Source organism: Parambassis ranga, chromosome 21, assembly GCF_900634625.1.
Source record: "Parambassis ranga chromosome 21, fParRan2.1, whole genome shotgun sequence".
NCBI lineage: Eukaryota > Metazoa > Chordata > Actinopteri > Ambassidae > Parambassis > Parambassis ranga.
Window position 1 is genome coordinate 11,280,510 of NC_041041.1, and position 16,517 is coordinate 11,297,026.

The 16,517-nt window shown below is 41.1% G+C and overlaps 1 protein-coding gene across 5 annotated transcripts in view; it reads right to left on the reverse strand.

Annotated features, from left to right (window-relative positions):
* Window positions 1–777: 777 nt before the first annotated feature.
* Window positions 778–16,517, reverse strand: part of osbpl6 (oxysterol binding protein-like 6) — a 31,906-nt gene continuing 16,166 nt past the window's right edge. Inside the window, exons 5-24 of one of the 5 annotated variants that reach the window (XR_003669330.1) lie at window positions 15,661–15,774; window positions 15,399–15,569; window positions 13,329–13,545; window positions 13,087–13,190; window positions 12,588–12,680; window positions 11,574–11,745; window positions 10,484–10,614; window positions 9,092–9,199; window positions 8,569–8,700; window positions 7,800–7,887; window positions 6,478–6,731; window positions 6,051–6,188; window positions 5,581–5,644; window positions 5,337–5,415; window positions 4,918–5,062; window positions 4,682–4,826; window positions 4,468–4,594; window positions 4,231–4,353; window positions 1,800–3,529; window positions 778–1,494 (exon numbers count right to left, since the gene is read on the reverse strand). Coding sequence is in view for 4 of the 5 variants with exons in the window: in XM_028393313.1 (XP_028249114.1) it covers window positions 3,418–3,529; window positions 4,231–4,353; window positions 4,468–4,594; window positions 4,682–4,826; window positions 4,918–5,062; window positions 5,337–5,415; window positions 5,581–5,644; window positions 6,051–6,188; window positions 6,478–6,731; window positions 7,800–7,887; window positions 8,569–8,700; window positions 9,092–9,199; window positions 10,484–10,614; window positions 11,574–11,745; window positions 12,588–12,680; window positions 13,087–13,190; window positions 13,329–13,545; window positions 15,399–15,569; window positions 15,661–15,774 (2,517 nt within the window). In the remaining variant the exon portion in view is untranslated. Of the gene's footprint in view, window positions 3,530–4,230; window positions 4,354–4,467; window positions 4,595–4,681; window positions 4,827–4,917; window positions 5,063–5,336; window positions 5,416–5,580; window positions 5,645–6,050; window positions 6,189–6,477; window positions 6,732–7,799; window positions 7,888–8,568; window positions 8,701–9,091; window positions 9,200–10,483; window positions 10,615–11,573; window positions 11,746–12,587; window positions 12,681–13,086; window positions 13,191–13,328; window positions 13,546–15,398; window positions 15,570–15,660; window positions 15,775–16,517 lie in introns of all 5 variants that reach the window. The other 4 variants (XM_028393314.1, XM_028393313.1, XM_028393316.1 and 1 more) reach the window with 4 other exon arrangements.

The following is a 16,517-nucleotide window of genomic DNA, read 5'->3' on the forward strand; positions in this document are numbered from 1 at the left end:
AATGATCATACATCAGGCTGAATGAGAGATTGCTGCAGGGAGCTGTTGCCCTGTTATTGAATCGATGGTCTCTCGAGGGAGTTGACCTCCTGACAGCCATCAATTTTATCGGGCAGCGCGTCCTGCAGTTTTAGTACAACGCCAATTACATCAGAGCTGCTGCACTGGGCCGTTCAGCCTTGATTTGTGTGGTTTAATAACTCAGAGATGAGGAAGGACATCACCTGTTACAGAAAGACGGTTATTTATTGAATGTAATAGAACCAATATAATGGGCATTGTTGTGTTTTTTGAAAGGACTGAAATTTGTGAGTATAATATATATTATATATATATATTTTCTGGGGTCATTTCCACAGTGGATCACCAGGGACCAAACCACTGAACCTGAGCATCCAAAACTGGTCGGTCCTGATGGGCTTCTTCACTCACTTCCTCCACAAAAAAATGTAGCAAGCTGGAGTTTTTTATGCTAAAAATATCACATCAATACACTCTTGTATTGATACAGTTACCAGGCTAGGAGTAAAACGATACACCAAGATACACTGTGCTCCTTCATTAATAAGCTAGTTTGTGATTTATGTGCGGTGTGTGTGTTAACCTGAGGTGCAGAGATGTGGGGACAAAGCTGCCAAATATTATTGTTTTTTCATCATGTTTATATTTATTTACATTTTTTTTTTACATAAATTGATAAATTAAAAAACTAAAACTATAGGTGCCTGTTTTTCAAACAAACCACAGACTCCTCATTAGTTGAGTTTTGCAGTTTTATTAGAACAAGCACTATGTAGCAGCAGTGTACAGTGTTCATGGAAAGATATGTACTTTGTTAAAATTGCACTTTAGAAGGTACCCATCAGGAAATAGATCTGAACCAAACTGAGTTGACATAGTGCTTTATGATACATGTCAGTCCAAAAGGAAACAAAACAAAATGTGTCCAATTGAGAAAACCAAAACTTTTTTTTTCATTATAAGGCATCTGCAACATTCATTGGCAAGCTAAGTTGTCTAGACATGCAGGTAGAATGATGGATGAAGGAAGCTTGAGGTTTTTCTTAATTCTATTTTATTTTCCACTACGTTCCATAACACTATGCAAAGCACTGCCCACACCTCCACAAACACACATGACTCTTGTGACATTGGAGGCAAAAAAAAAAAAATTACTTCTGCAGTAGTGCTGCTTCTTCTAAGTGTGCTGTATTCATAGTGATCGCCACAATGTATTGGGAGTAGCAGAGCAGTGCAGAACAACTTTAAACAGAAAAATCTCTTCTACTTGTCTCTTAAAATATTCTGTTCTCAGCTAAATCCTCGGTGTCAGTGTACTTAATCATCTGTAGGCAGGAGGAGAATGTGTGGAGGTGACTTGGTTAGTGGCATACCTTCTTCTTGGCATGGGCTTCTTATCAGTTGTGTGTTTGTGAGGCATTAGTAAATGCATTAAGGCACAGCAAGTGAAACTGACAAGTTGTAGCGTTGAGTCTGTGACGAGGAAGAAAAAAAAATATGCACACAATGTGTGGTTAAAAATGGATGCAAAGCAGTACTACTTTTTTGGTTTATAATCTACAGTACCATGTGAACAGTGAGTGTTAGCTCTACATGTTATATGTTCCCTCTTCACCCTGCAGTCCTGAACGAGGGGAAACAACGGACAGTGTGTGACTATTGTACTGTACTGCAGTGTGTGTGTTGGGGTTTGTTGTTTTAAAAGGCCCTGTGTTTAATATTTTTTTAGGGAGAGGGCACTAGATAAAACATTAAAGCTTTGCAATAAATATACAAACTTCAAATAAGCAACTGGTGCTTTTGCAGAAGCCAGCGACACAGCAGTAAATTCTCAGGGGAATCAGGCTGTACAGTGTAACTGTAGGTAGGTCTCCTCAGGGCCCTGCGTTAGGTGAGACAAGGTAAAAGAAATATTAATCTGTTATCATGTGGAACAGCATTTATGTGTGTGATGTGTCAAAAAAGTTTGGAGATGCAATGTTTATAGTCAGATTAATATATTTCTTAAAATAAAGATCCTTTTATGTCATATATTAATAGAAAGCCAATCAAAATTCTAATTTCTGTGGAATTAAACATGATAATAATGATCAAAGAAAAACAAATTAAGTTGAAGAAGAGCCAACTTTGAAAATCTGACTTTTAATATATCTGCAATTCACAAAACCACCTGCAGGTGTCTCTGCTGTTTCAGAATGAGCTGACTGCATGTGGTCACGCTGGCTCATAATATATTTTTAAGTAATCATGTGGCTAATTTATAAAGGAAAATACCAAACATTTATTGGTACGAGTTTTTTCACATCATTACATATTTTTAGTTGTTAGAACATTGACAAAATCTGTGAAGAAAATGGCTGATTTCTATATTTTTATGCTGTGGCTCTGTCGATGAACAACATGAGGAAATATGAACCTGTTCTACTCTTGTTTCACTACAAAGTATTTTAAAAGGCCAGAAGTGTCTCAGAGGACCTGACGGCCTGCACTGCATTCAGACAGGAATGCATGCCCACTATACACAGAGAGGAGTTGTGTATGTATTTATATAACCGTGTGATTCACAGGAGTTGGTTTCATGTAACAATGTCTAAAATTAGGCAAAGGGGGGGGGGCTGCTCAGGTTGTCCCTCTATTTAAGAGACGGCACGGCAGATCTGTGTTGACAGTTCACATGTCCACAACAGGATTTCCATTTAAATCATATTTCTGACTTCTATCACCTGGCTCATTAAAAATGCCATCTATGGACCTCTCTGCTGCAGTGAAGATTAATATTAAATGAGCTGTTTCCCAGGAGAGATTACTACTATATCACAGATTAAACAGTATTAAAAGGCAAAAATAAATAAAGAATCTGCCAATTCACATATTTCTCTTCCACTAAACTCTGAGTCCAAGATATTTTATAAAAATACCTCTTTTTTTCTACAATAATTGATCTAGTAAATACAGCTGTATGCCAGTGAAGCTGCTCTCTAAACATGCAAGGTAATTAAAATGTCAACTTGTTGGACTAATCTAACCAAACTGCTGTTAAAAAGTAAATGGCTTCAACTAAAAGGTGCCTAATCATCTGACTCGTATGGGTGTCTTTTTAAGGCAAGGACAAAAAACTTGTTATAAGTCAAAAAGAGCAGAGGAGAGATCTACGTCTGAGTGGCTAAGATGGCTGCCCTGACAACCCAGCTTCCACAAGCACAATGGAGGTGTTCTTATAGGATGTTTCCATGGATGGACGACTGCGTGGCAGGGTTGCCGGGCATCAGGTCCGACCCTCGGCTTTGCAGTCCTTCACGTCCATGCACACGGGATGTTTTTAGTGTCGACTCCTTGTGCATAGGTAACTGCCTTCTCATCTGTGATATGATGGACGTTACAGCAGTGATCCATGTGCTACCACAGGCTGACGGTGGACTCCATGTTGATGAAGCCGGGGTTTTTGCGGAGCTCCCAGTACATGTTATTGGAGACCCATCTCTCTCTGTTATGGGCATCAACCGTTTTCCTGGGAAAAACATGGGTTATAAGTAAAATAATAGCAGTTTCTTTTCTCAGTCAAGTTTGTATAATATAGTTCCTCATTAGACTTCCCATCAAAACTATATTACTTGGATGGATAAACAGCACTAAGGAACATATTGTTGTCCCTTTAAGCTACAGACTTCACTTTCCTCAGTTAGTATTCGGGGTTCACACTGATCCTGACCTTACACTCTCTACTTTACTCTGCATACATTAAGCCTTACACACCCTGGATGTGTTTTATATGGTGGAAATATTAGTTGGTGTAGACAGAGGCTGAAATGGACACACTGTCCTCTTTATACAGTGTTGCTGGTGGTTCTGTGCTTATTTTCCTTCTTTTAGTTGGACTGATAGCAGCAGTAGTTGTAGTAGTACATTAGATTGTACATTTTTATCAATCAGAACAGGTAGTGCACTTGTATTTCTTAATGTATCATTTCTTGCGTTGCACTGAACCAGTTGTTTCTTTGCATATTGTGCATGAAATGATAAAACCTTGTATTTATAAACATGGGTTCGAGCTGGCTGTTGCAGTCATGTCATATACATGAAGATTCTCTTAAGATTCATGTCTACACAGATGCATACAATATCTCCTGCAGACATTATCTTTATTATATAATGTCATCCCTTAATAATTTTAGAATAAAAACATGTACAAACATAATGCTCTCTGCTTACTTGAAGAAGCGCGGCTCATGTTTGATGTTGTTCTCATCATTCCACTTCCTCCTGACTCTCTGCATGTCCTCAATTCGCTGCTTCTCTGCAGACGCCATCTCCAAGTTCCCTTCTTCTAGGTGCCTGTATGAGCAAAATAATGCAGGCAGCAAATCAGACACAGTGTGAGCAAGTTTCGATCATTGAGCTGATTTATTGAAACTGCAGCTAGTTCTAACACTGTTTGCGACAGTGTACCTTTGATCAGGCCTGAATCTGGCATCTGTACGTGGCAAGGCATCTTTAAGCTCAGGGCAGAGCTCGTTCAGTTCTATGGCGAACCTGGTGAAGCCGTAGTAGAGCTCATAGTCTGTGGGCATGGAGCCTGACGAGGAAAAGCAACAAATTAGTTTAAAAGCTTCCGGTGGACAGGTGAGTGATGACGGAGTGTGGGTGGAGATGTGATGCCTACCAGGCCTCCAGACACATTTGGCAGAAGGTGGTACTCCACAGTAAAGGCCCTCGTGCCATTTTCCAAAAAGTCTGTGAATCACTTTCCCTTCTTGATCCATCACAAATCCCTGAACCTCATTCACATTTGAACTCCAGTAGTTTCCCTAATGCACACAAATCACAGCACCAGCTTAGATGTATGTAAATTTTCTTTTGTTCAGACACAGTATGTTGAACAGCTCATTTGTGTTTTACCTTGACAAAGGTCAGTTTGCAGAGGCATGCGCTGCTCTTCATGTTTCTGATGGTGATCTCCCCGTAGTGTTCGATCCACCGTCGTCCACTGAGGATGTTGTGCACACAGGTGGTAACTTTGTTCCATTCATAGTGATCTCCAAATCTACAAAAGGCACAAAACAGCTGATCAGATACTGAGACATCAGCCAAGATGGTGAAACCTGAGGGTAAAATCTTGAGGATCTGAAAATTACCCCCTCAGAACCAAACAATATGGGTAAATTATGCATTTCCTGAATCCTCAGATCCTCATGCCAGTATTGCAGTGTTTGTGTTTTGAATCTCTCATGTTTTCTGATGCCACAGGACTAATATATAGAAGATGATTTATTAATGCCTTACTTGCTGAATAGAAATCTCACGTGGGTGAAAGTTACCTGGGAATCATGAGATTTACAGTTCCAATGGGTAAAATCTCCATTGATTTTCCCCAGAACTTGTTTTTCCATCTCACATCTGAAAGCCAAAACAGACATCAGAAACAGTCCTCTAGTTAGAACTCACAGGAAACAAACTGTATATTCAGAATTCTGCTCATTAAATCCTGTTGGCTGGTAAAGTGTAAGCTAAGCTGTAACCTCCCATGAGGAAGCGCCATCACTAATTACACAGGTAGCATACCTTGCCAGAAGGTGAAGTTCTTAGACTCACAGTGGCAGGCGGAGATGGGAGGATGGTGGCTCACCTTTGAGGAAAGATCAAATAGAAACAGGCTTACAGCTGCTGCTGTTCAGATTTCACACCATTCAGAACCTGAATACTGATCAGTTGTTTTTAATTATAGACTCGTAGAATTGTAATGGCTACTTCTTATTACCTTTCAGACTATATATAATAACATAATAATAACACTTTGATTAATTAATAAACTGGATGCTTCTTCTAGCAGATTGGACCTTGTGAGGTGGGGCCCACAAGGCCTTTGAAGACAAATTTGAGTTACAGAAGTTTAAATGCTGCATAAAGTTCTACAGGCTTTTATTGGCAGATTACCCCAAAATAATTACAGAAAAATAATAACAACTGGTTGACAAATGCAGCAATGTATGACGAGGGCTGCCGAGATTACAGCTACTTGTGCAGCAGCGTACCTGCTCTGAGAAAAAACAGAAGCCCTTGTCTTCCCGGATACATTCATATGTCTCTCCGAGCAGCGGGTTGAATGGCTTACTTCCTGCTCTGTAGTAGGTGGATGAGTAGCCTGAGACAGCAAAAGCAGCAACAAGAACCTGCCGCAGAGTCAGAACAACACAAACAAGGGATTAACCGGCTGCTAAACACAGGCTCCTTTATGAATAAGCTGAACATTAGTATGCACTGAGTGCAATCAGAGTGAGGGGAGACAGATAAAAATAGGAGGACATAAGGTCGACAGCTGCATTGAAGTGTACGACCTGCTTCACAGACGTGCCTATCAGTGAGAGAATGTATATGCTGGACAATGGGACCTCACACATTAAAGCATTCACATAAAAATGTAGCAGGTGCATGTCTTAAAGCGACATACGGTGAGCTTACCATGCGCTCAAAGGGATCCTCCGTCTCAGCAGCTTTGTCCAGCAGCTCGCTGTACTCCAGCTCCTCACACATACGCTGCAGGGTGTTGAGGGGCTCGTTGAGCTCCACAGGCATGGACACTTTGGACAGGTCCTTGCCAATGTTGTTTCTCAGGATGTTCCAGAGGTTGATGTTGCTGGTGTCCGGACAGGGCGCTGGCAGGCAGATGCGCCGCCCGTTACGGAAGGCGCTGCCAGCAAAGTCTCCATTGGCCACTGAAAGAAGCACATCTCATATTAAATACAGTCAACTGGTGTATTATCTGTTATCCTGGAAAACATACACTTGATGAGTGATCTTACAAAAACCTTTAAACAGGGCTGCATATTAAAATCAATAAATCAAAATTAATTTAATCAAACAGGGAAACAGGGGATACAGGGGATACAGGGGAGCTGCAACAATGAGTTCATGGTCAATTGATCACAAGCATAAAAAAACACTTTATTTTTTTCTGACAAACTACTGAAGCCAATATTGATTTAAGATCTAAGATGTATTCTAGCAATCAGTTAATTCAAATAGAAGTAATCGTCAAGTGATTAAAATGCCATTAGTAACATTATTTTAATAGACAATAGTAGCATGTAATACTAGATGAGGGATTAGGAAACAAATGTGTAAAATTGGATTATATTGGATGAAAGACAATGAAAGAAATACACCAAAGATCCAGGCCAGAAAGAGTCTCAAGGGAACTTGGTAGAGTAGTATGACATCATTGCTGCTATACATTGTGGTGCTTTTGAACTGATCTTGCTCTTTTTTGTGCGTTTGTATATTGAATGCTCATGTTTGCTTTACCATATTAATTCTAACCACCTGGCACTCAAAGTATTTTGTGGGGAGAGGCTGCATTGAAATGACAGTGAAAAAATGTGCTGTAAAACCAGGTATTCGGTACTATTTCTCTGTGTATCAATCACCTTGAATTATTACCGTTCTTTTTTCCCCTTTCAGACTGCAGGAACCCTGAGTTCTTTCATCATGATGAGATACTATTCAGAGTCCTGTCTCACTGTGTGCGGTTTGTGATGAAGATGGAGGAGGGAGATCCCATCTTGCCGTTCATGAAGCCGGAGAGAAGCCCTTGGCACAGAGCAGCACTGCAAAGTCATCCACCTTGGCAACACTGATAAATTAGATTGCCGGTACGAGTGTGTGTGTCTTTGTGGAGGAAGCATGGACTGAGGCACTGAGTGGGATATCCCTGTTTTATTAATATTTATTATTCTTGTTTTTAAAAAAAACAATGCTGGTGATGGTTGCAGAATTGAACCTACTTTGTCTGGAGACGTTATCAGTCACACTGGCGTTGTCCTCTGAAATGTTATCGCTCACATCGCTGACATATGACTCATCGTCTGAGCCCTGCGACAGGAACAGGTACAGAGCGCAGTGAGTCAGTGCACCAACACAAACTGATCAGAACAGCAGACGGACTTAGCGCAGACACACACACACACTTGCTGCAGTTTGCCAGTGGCTAACAAACTGCAGCAGACTATCTGTCCCATTGCAGTCATCATGAGAGGAGACACTGCAGCGTTCTCATACTTTAAACACAATTAGAAGCATATTTATTTCTGGAGGCACCTCTCTTACAGTCGCCTGCTCCTGATGGAGGCTTGGCTACAGCGGTCTGAATGGGCAGTTAGGTGTGAGAGCTACAGGGTGGGGGGGGGTTGATGAATTTCCTTGGTGAGTAATCCTTCACTGCAGTTCAATGCATGCCTGGGGAGCTACAACGCTTAAAGGCTCCTCAGAGACCTTGCAGAGAGTGTATTTTAGAGAAGGGTGTTCACGTCAGTTAACTGAGGAGAAATGGTTGTTGCAAGTGATGCTTTTTTTAACAAAGCAACAAATCAAGAGAGAAAAAGAGGGAATGTGGTGACTCTGAGGGATTATCAGGCTTTGATTCAAAAGAAGCCTTCCTATATGCAAATGTTTGAGTTTATCACTTCATTAATCGCCACACACACATTGTTTTTCCAGCAGAATTACTAATTCAACCCGTCATTGACCCACTTTCATTACAACCTCACTTTATACCTCATTCTCTGATGAGCTCGCAGACAGAAGCACTTCCTGGGCATCAAAGAACTCAGAGACAGACTCTGACATGGAGAGCCGGCTCTCATTAGAGGCCTGCTGAGTCAGAGGGATCCCCATCTGTTCCCCGGCCTGTAGGCAGACACAAGCAGGAGACGTTCAAGGCTTCTTGCTATGACGACAGGTTTAAGAAGCAAACAAGAACCCGAACAAACACACAAAGACAACACACAGTTCATCTTTACAGCATGTGTATCCTTGCCAAAGGCAGAGCTCCCATTCGCTTCTAATTAGTCATTTTTTTCCATTAACCTTGATGTCAGGTTCTGCACAGAATAATGATCCTGTAAGCTAACCTGCCAGGGCATGCTGGAAGCACCATCAATCTATAATGACAAGGATCAATAAAATCTAACTAATGCAGGAAGCTAACACTACAAGTACCTGGCCAGCCTTGGAAAGTGTATTTTTCTATCAATATCAGAGTGAGAAATTAGCTCTGTCAGTCACTGGGGTGACCTACCTCATCAGGTGTGGAGATGATGTTCACGCTGACAACTTGTTCAGTCAGGACGGATTCAGAGTGGATGCGGTTGAGTCGAGTTCGAAGTTCTGCATTTTGGGACAGGGCCTAGATAACGATGTAAATAAAAAACAATTATTACAAATTATGCAGCATGTTTACACCTTAACAATCTGCTGTACATTAGAGTAAAAGGAGAGGAAAACGTTATGTTTGGGTGGTAAGTGCTTGTGAACCGGCTGTGCAGGACTGGAAACCTCACTATGACTTATTTGAATAAAGATATGGACGCTTAAGAGAAGAAATACCTGTCAGTGTAAGTGTAAAACACTAGTAAACCAAAGTATTACCAGACTGTGCAGATCTTTTCTGTGGAGATTTGGCATCTTTAAACTCATTGTTTTCATTTTCAACAAGTGAAAATCTTGGAGGAGCTCCAACGCCACTTCCCACAGAAAATGTGTAAAATGTGTGATGTATTAGTCACTTAGCACATGGGCCACACCTCCGTATTATATTGCAGTCATGTGCCTTTGTTTGCCTATCTGTAATTTGCAATTTTGTTGCCTTAGCTTTGCCTACTGTTCCTGGAGAATGGTCTGTTTGTTACAATCTAAATGGAGGGCATGTATGTACCTTCCAAGAGTGGGTCACCAACTCAGTCAGACATTAAATATATCGGTATAAGTGAGCAGGTATACTTTTAAGTATCTCCACACCTATGTAAAACAGATACAAACTATACAAAATTAAGAAAGCAGCATCCCACAGTAATGTCCCGCAGGGATTAAAAGAGTTCAGTGCCTGAAGCCTTAGCAAGCACAACTCCTGATGATCAACCTCCCACAGAGCTTCGCCATAAAACCTGACCTCCAGCATGCGACAACCGTGTCACACAAGCATCCAATTAGGAACAAAACTGAGATGAAGCAGCAAGTAAAACATTTCACCGGAATGATTTCAACTGTTAGCAGAGGAACAGTCCAATTAAATCACCGGTGTATAGAGACAGCCCTGAGGAGCACAGTTAATGAACTGCTCTGCACATTTCTCTCTCTCAACAATTAATGTGGGGAAACAATGATTGGACTTTCATGACTCACTTGTCTCTGCTCTCCTCTCTGCACATCATCCTTTTTAATTGTGATTACTGTGACTGGAGTTTTTGTATTCTATCTGACAGCTTGTTAACACAATGAAATGGGCTTTAGTTTAAAGACACAGTGGTCAAATTAAAGCACTAATTTGCCCGGTAATGTCTCGGTGACTCCTTTAATTATATGTGAAAACAGCATTTAAAATATAAAATAGTAAAACATGTCAGATTAACTAAGCTACACTATCAGCAGGAAAGAAAGAGCATCATGGGTAGTGGTTAAAGCAGCTCATTACCTGTGACAGAGACTTCCTGAGAGAGTTGATCTGGGCTGACTGGTCTGACTGTTCCTGGTCAGACAGAATCTGTTTGATCTTTTCTTTTTCTATGGCCACAGTGTTGAAGGCCGACTTCAGCAGCGAGTGGACTGCAGAGACACAAAAGGCAGAGAGCAGTAACTTTACCCATCCATGCATCACTTCAAAGTCTTTGTCCACGGCAGCTGTCTCAACTCTAGAATGATAATCTTTACTTTCAAAACACGGTCCGAAGCGCTCCACTTTTATTCCTAGTGTTCTCACAACAATACAGTTTCAATACAGCATTTCTAAACTGCCTTTCACACAGTGTCCCAAAACGTCTGAGTTTTTGCTGAATTAATAAACAACTCTGAGGAATATCTACAGGTTCACAGTAAGTTTTAACAGCATTTTCTACTGTACTCTGATGATGCCAAGAGGGGAGTTCAACAGTGCAGCCTGTTTAACTTACATGAGAACCACGGAGGGCGGGTTTCACTGTACCGTTTCTGCATATGGTGATATGGGGACATCAGTTTGTTTTCTTTAGAGATTTAGAATGAAAAAGGTATCAAATCTTTAAAAACCAATGACTTTGGCTGAATAATTTTAAATTTTAAATTAAATCATTGATTATGAAACAATAATATAATATAAAACCTCCTCCTTTAGCTCCTTTAATCTGCACAGATCTATTTTTCAACAGTTAAAGGAAGTGACAGTTTGTTTTACAGTATTACTCGTCATTCTGTATTTCCTCTTTTTAGCTGTCTTTATTTAAAACCTGGGATCTGCGGGCACAAATAACACAGAGCAACACGCAGGTTTGAAGAACAGGAAGCTGATCTGATGAAAACCCCCGAAATCAGGCAGGCAATAAGAAAAACATGGAGAAACAGGTTGAGGTAAAAAATTAAAAACTTGACAACTGACAGAGGGAGAGACTATTTATTACACAATCAAACCAGTTCATGATGAAAACACCATGGCAGTGACTATCTGACAAAACCACAGCATGAGAATAAGATGCTGGCAGTGATAAACCACAATCATCCTCTCACATCAGTTACACATGTTGCCTGCTCACCTTTCTGAGCAATGGTGCAGAATTCCTCCTGAAGTTTAATGTAGTCGGTGGCACTCTCGACGCTGTCTGTCAGGCGGGAGCTGACGGGGGGTTGAAAGTCCACCAGCTCAGCACACAGGTTGGGGTTGGATGAGTGGAGACGGACAGGGGACATGCTGGCAGACAGAGGGACCTGGAAAGAGATGACAACCACAGGGGACCTCTGTCAATCACCTGAGAGCTGCAGTGATGCTGATGTGTGGTGTGTGTGTGACAGCAGGAACTATGTGTGAGGGGCAGGAGCCACAGACAAGAAAGACATACCATAATTAGCTCTGAATGTACATTATAAGTGCAGCAGTCACACTGTTTAAGTGGAAGCTGGATGGAGATAATTATCCTAATCCTAACTTGGTGCATAAATGTGTACAGAAGCACGATAGCGTGTTATGCAAAACAAGGATTAATTAGCAAATGAGTGCTGGCTTCAGAGCAGAATAAAAGAACCAAGAAGGGAAAAAAAAGAGGACAGAAAAGGCGAAAACAGATGTGTTCTAGTTGTGCCGGAGTGTGTGCAGTAACAACAAACCCCTCTCCTAAGAGCTGAGGGAGTACAACAACTCTTCAGGTAGACATGCAGGAATCAAAGCTCTGACCTTTCAGTTACACCAGGGTCTGTGTTACCTTTGATAAAAACACTACAGGCGACTTTTTGCACCACAATATGGCTCTGCCCAGTACTGACACAAACACCGATTGGTTTGTTGTTTATTAACAAAGATAGCCTAAAGAAGGATCTTTATGTGCGTGTGAAAGAGGCTAGTGTTAGTCATCTCTATTGATCGCCAAATCTGCTTATTATCTTGGAGTCCATGTAGACAGCTGTACAAAGTCTTAAGAAGTTTTGCTAAGGTATTGTGTTTACAGAAACATCATTACAGCTTTTACCTGGTAAAAATGTGGATCATATAACAATCTATATATAAAACATCTTTGTGTGTGTGTGTGACATAATAGAGGTTTGAAGAATGGTACCTGAAGCTGGAATTTTGCATCTTTGCCGACACTTTTTGTTCTCCATCTTCTGTTCAAGCGCTTTTCTTTCTTTGACAGTTCTACACAATTGGCCTTTTGCGGCACACGTGAATGAAATATGCAAAGTGAAGGTTAAGACAAACATGTGACACAAAAAAAGCCACTGTTAACACACACATTGCAGTGAAATGACAAAAAAGAGGCTACATTCCCACAAATGGGTAGCAAACAAAAATGGAATGTGTGGTGTTAGAATGTATTTCAGCAAACTCAACAATAAATCAATAGATTCTGATCAGTTAGGGACAGTGAGGATTGTTAAATTGTGTCTGCCAGCACGGGTAATGAAGATGACTGCTGAAACACCTCTGTCACAAGTTATTCTCCCTCACTCATACAAACACACTTCACCATGCAGTGTGAAAGCTAAATGCCGAAAACAAACACCACCCCCTGCTGTTTATCTGTGCATGTGTGTGTTTGTGCGTGTGTGTTTTACCTGCATATCAGTGAAGTTGGGCGCAGACTGTGTCCTTTGTAGAATCTCCAGACTCTGCAATAACCGGCTGAGCTCAGTCAGGTTGGACTGGCAGCGTGCGAGCTCTGGAAATAAAATTTACACCCACACAAACACCTTCAGCATTATGTGTCATGAAAGACTCACTCATCCACCTCTAAACAATTTATTTAAAACACTTCTTTGTAACAGTTCCCAGTGTCAGGTTGGAAAACTGCACTTACCCTCTGCACACTTGTCCATCTCCTCGGATTCCTGCAGCCAGGCCACCACCTTGCTCTGTCCATTACTGTAGGAAGCAGGAAGGCTGCTGTTGCTGCTGCTACTGGGGGCCGGCGGCTGCCACGGCAGGCTGCTCGGCTTGGCCTGCGGTGGTGAAGCGACAAACGGTAACACATCCACTGTTGAATGCTGCACACTTGATTGGAGTTGCCTGATAGCCTGAGGCATCAAAAATACAAGAATATTCAGGATTAGAGTTTGAAAAAATGTATAAACAGTGTTTACAGATCATGTGGAAATCATGATAATTAGCATATCAGTCCACACTCATAGGGGTGATTGATAAGTTCATGGTCTTCTGCATTAAGGAAATGTGTTAAACAGCTTCTATTGCATGCACTTGCAGTTCAACTCTGATGAAGAAGGAGCTCCATTGTCGCAATATTAACTACAATGAGGATATCATTAGTGCTGTAGATCATCGTTTGGAGGTGCAAGATATTTACTTCTACAAAGTAGGGATCAGTATGCTCCACAACTACTGGACTAAATACTGGAGGGGACTATAAAATAAAAAAAAAAATTGGCAAACAGGGATGAGGCATGAGATTTACCTTTGACATTTTGGAAATAAAATAATTTTTTCTGTTTATACGGTACTTTTATTTTGAAATTTTTGCATTAGTAAATCTTTTTCAAGTTTTATGTGTTTTAAGTGACTGATCTTTGACCACCAAAATCAACCGTTGATCAACAGTTCATCCTTGAGTCAAAGTTGACGTTTGTGCAAAAATTCCCTTAAGGCGTTGACATTCGTGAAAGTGACATTTACAGGTGTTTGTGCTGACAAAGACAAAACATGATGCCCTTTGGCCACAGCATTCACAGGCGTCTTGCAGCGTGGCTGTTATTATTAAACTATTACATCACAAAAAAGTTTTAAATAAAATACCAAGAGAATGTTCTTAACTGTCTTTGGATCAGATTTAATCATTTATTGATACTAGTGTCTCCTACAGACAATCATGGCTGGTTTTTGAATGGAGCATTTATGACCCATGTCAGGTGACGCAGTAAATCTGTTCAGCAGCAAAGGGTGATCGACTGGTCTGGTCTGGTCTCATTGACTGTTTGCTAATAATGTAACAGTCTGAATGGACTGAGCTGCAAAATATCTTTATAAAAAGACGTCTGACTTAATTCTTAATCTTGCATTATCAGGACCCTGACACAAACACTGAAGCCTTCTCATTTGCTGCAGACCTTTCTGACTCTTTGATGCAGCAGTTAATTCTGACTCAAGGACTGGAGTCATTCAAGCTGTTCTTCTGGGAGAGCTCATCAGACTGCAGCCAGCTGCTCTGAATCCACATCCTACTGATCACCTCTAATGGCCTCCATGTGGCACGGAGCATCACTCCCAGGAGAAGCTACTCCGACTGCATCCTCACATTTACACAGACACTTCAAACACACTGAGAGGGACACAGTTTGTGCTAAACTGGAAACAGTCGAGACAAACAACCCTTTTTGTTATCGTCATGGTGTCCAATTACCTGTCCAATCAGCTTTACTGCATTAGGCTGAACTCTGTCTACAATCCACATCCATTAGTCTGGCAATTAGCCACATAATACACATGACTTATCAGTGTGATGGTCAAAACTGCAATGTTTTCAGGAAATCTGTGAACTGTGTAGTTATCAGGTGTGGTGATGACAGCAGCACACAACCAGTTCTAACCATAATGTCTGTCATTACTGTGAATCTTCAGTGAATTGTCTTTCCTCTCTTCTGGAGCACATTTGGGCCGCTATCCTAGTTTCCAATAAAAGCAGAACTAGGCGAGCTCTCATTACCCATGACATATTCTTCCTGAATACGTAACTGTTGATTGCTGACAGCACAGACACAGAGTGAGGCAGATTTAAGGCCAAAACAAAGTCAAATTGCAGAAACTTTTTGACCTGCTCCAGAGATTTTTCTTATCTTACTGTAAAATATTATATTGTTACATGTCTTTTCTAACAATTTATAGCTTCACAGACTTGGTTTGATTGTTAAGAACCTACCTTGGCTTCATGCACAACACTTGGGGCTGGTTGAGGGGACTCGATGGCAGCTGAAGGAGGAAATGTTCGCATTGTGGCCTCCCTGGGGGATCGCACAATTTCGTTCTGTCGATAAAGCCGGTGATGGCGCAACTTTGACACCCAGGCATCAAAGATGTCTTGGGATTTGACCTGAGATGCAATATGAGGACAAAAACGGGTCTGTCAACCACTGACCCGCTGTTTATAAAAACTGAAACATTGAGTCCCTCATTAGTGTTACCTTGAGATGATAGATATGCTCCTCAGTGTCCAGGTCGATGCGACGGGCCCTCTTCTTGATGGACATGACTGACAGGCCCACGTCGATGCTGCCATGAAGCTTTCCTTTCTGGATCTGAGGACAAAAACAGACTAATATATTTCTATTCATCATATTTGATTTCACATGAAATTACATTTTACCTTTTACATAAATGTAATTATATTTATTTCATTTTGCTGAGCCTGAAGAAACTGGAGAATCCTGTGTGATATTGATTACAGGCGCTTGTGCCCAAAGACCTTCAGCTGGTAAAATCTGTTTATCCAAACCCCAGAAGTGAACATAGGCTCAGGGCCAATGTAAAAACATTATTTGAATCATATTTTTTTCTCCGAATCATTAATCTAAAGTATAGAATTTACAAATAAGATTACAAAATGATGTGGAGATGATCCTAATTTGATGATCCTGTTTACTGTGATAATAAGCAGCACTAGGTTCTCTGTCAAGCTTGATGTTTGTAGGCAGCCCTAGCTGTCTAAATATGGGGGGAAATGTGGCTAAGCTAAATCCACACAATACTATTCACTTATAACCCGCAGCAGGAGCTGTCTGCAGCTAGTGTGCCGACTCTGGGAAACCATCTCACCCTGTGTGCATGTTAAGTTTGGCCTCAGTAAGTCCTCATAAGTGTTTGCTAACCCAGCGTTCGAGTCGTTGCCTTGGTAATGTATAGACAGGAATTTAAGGAGCTTAATTTCTGAAGGAGCTCTGACGCAAGGAGTCTGTTTGCTTAAATGCTGAGTTTGAACATCGACAGTCTTAAGCTTGCTACAGATTCCACGAGAACGAGAACTTCTCGAGGTGGCAGGAAC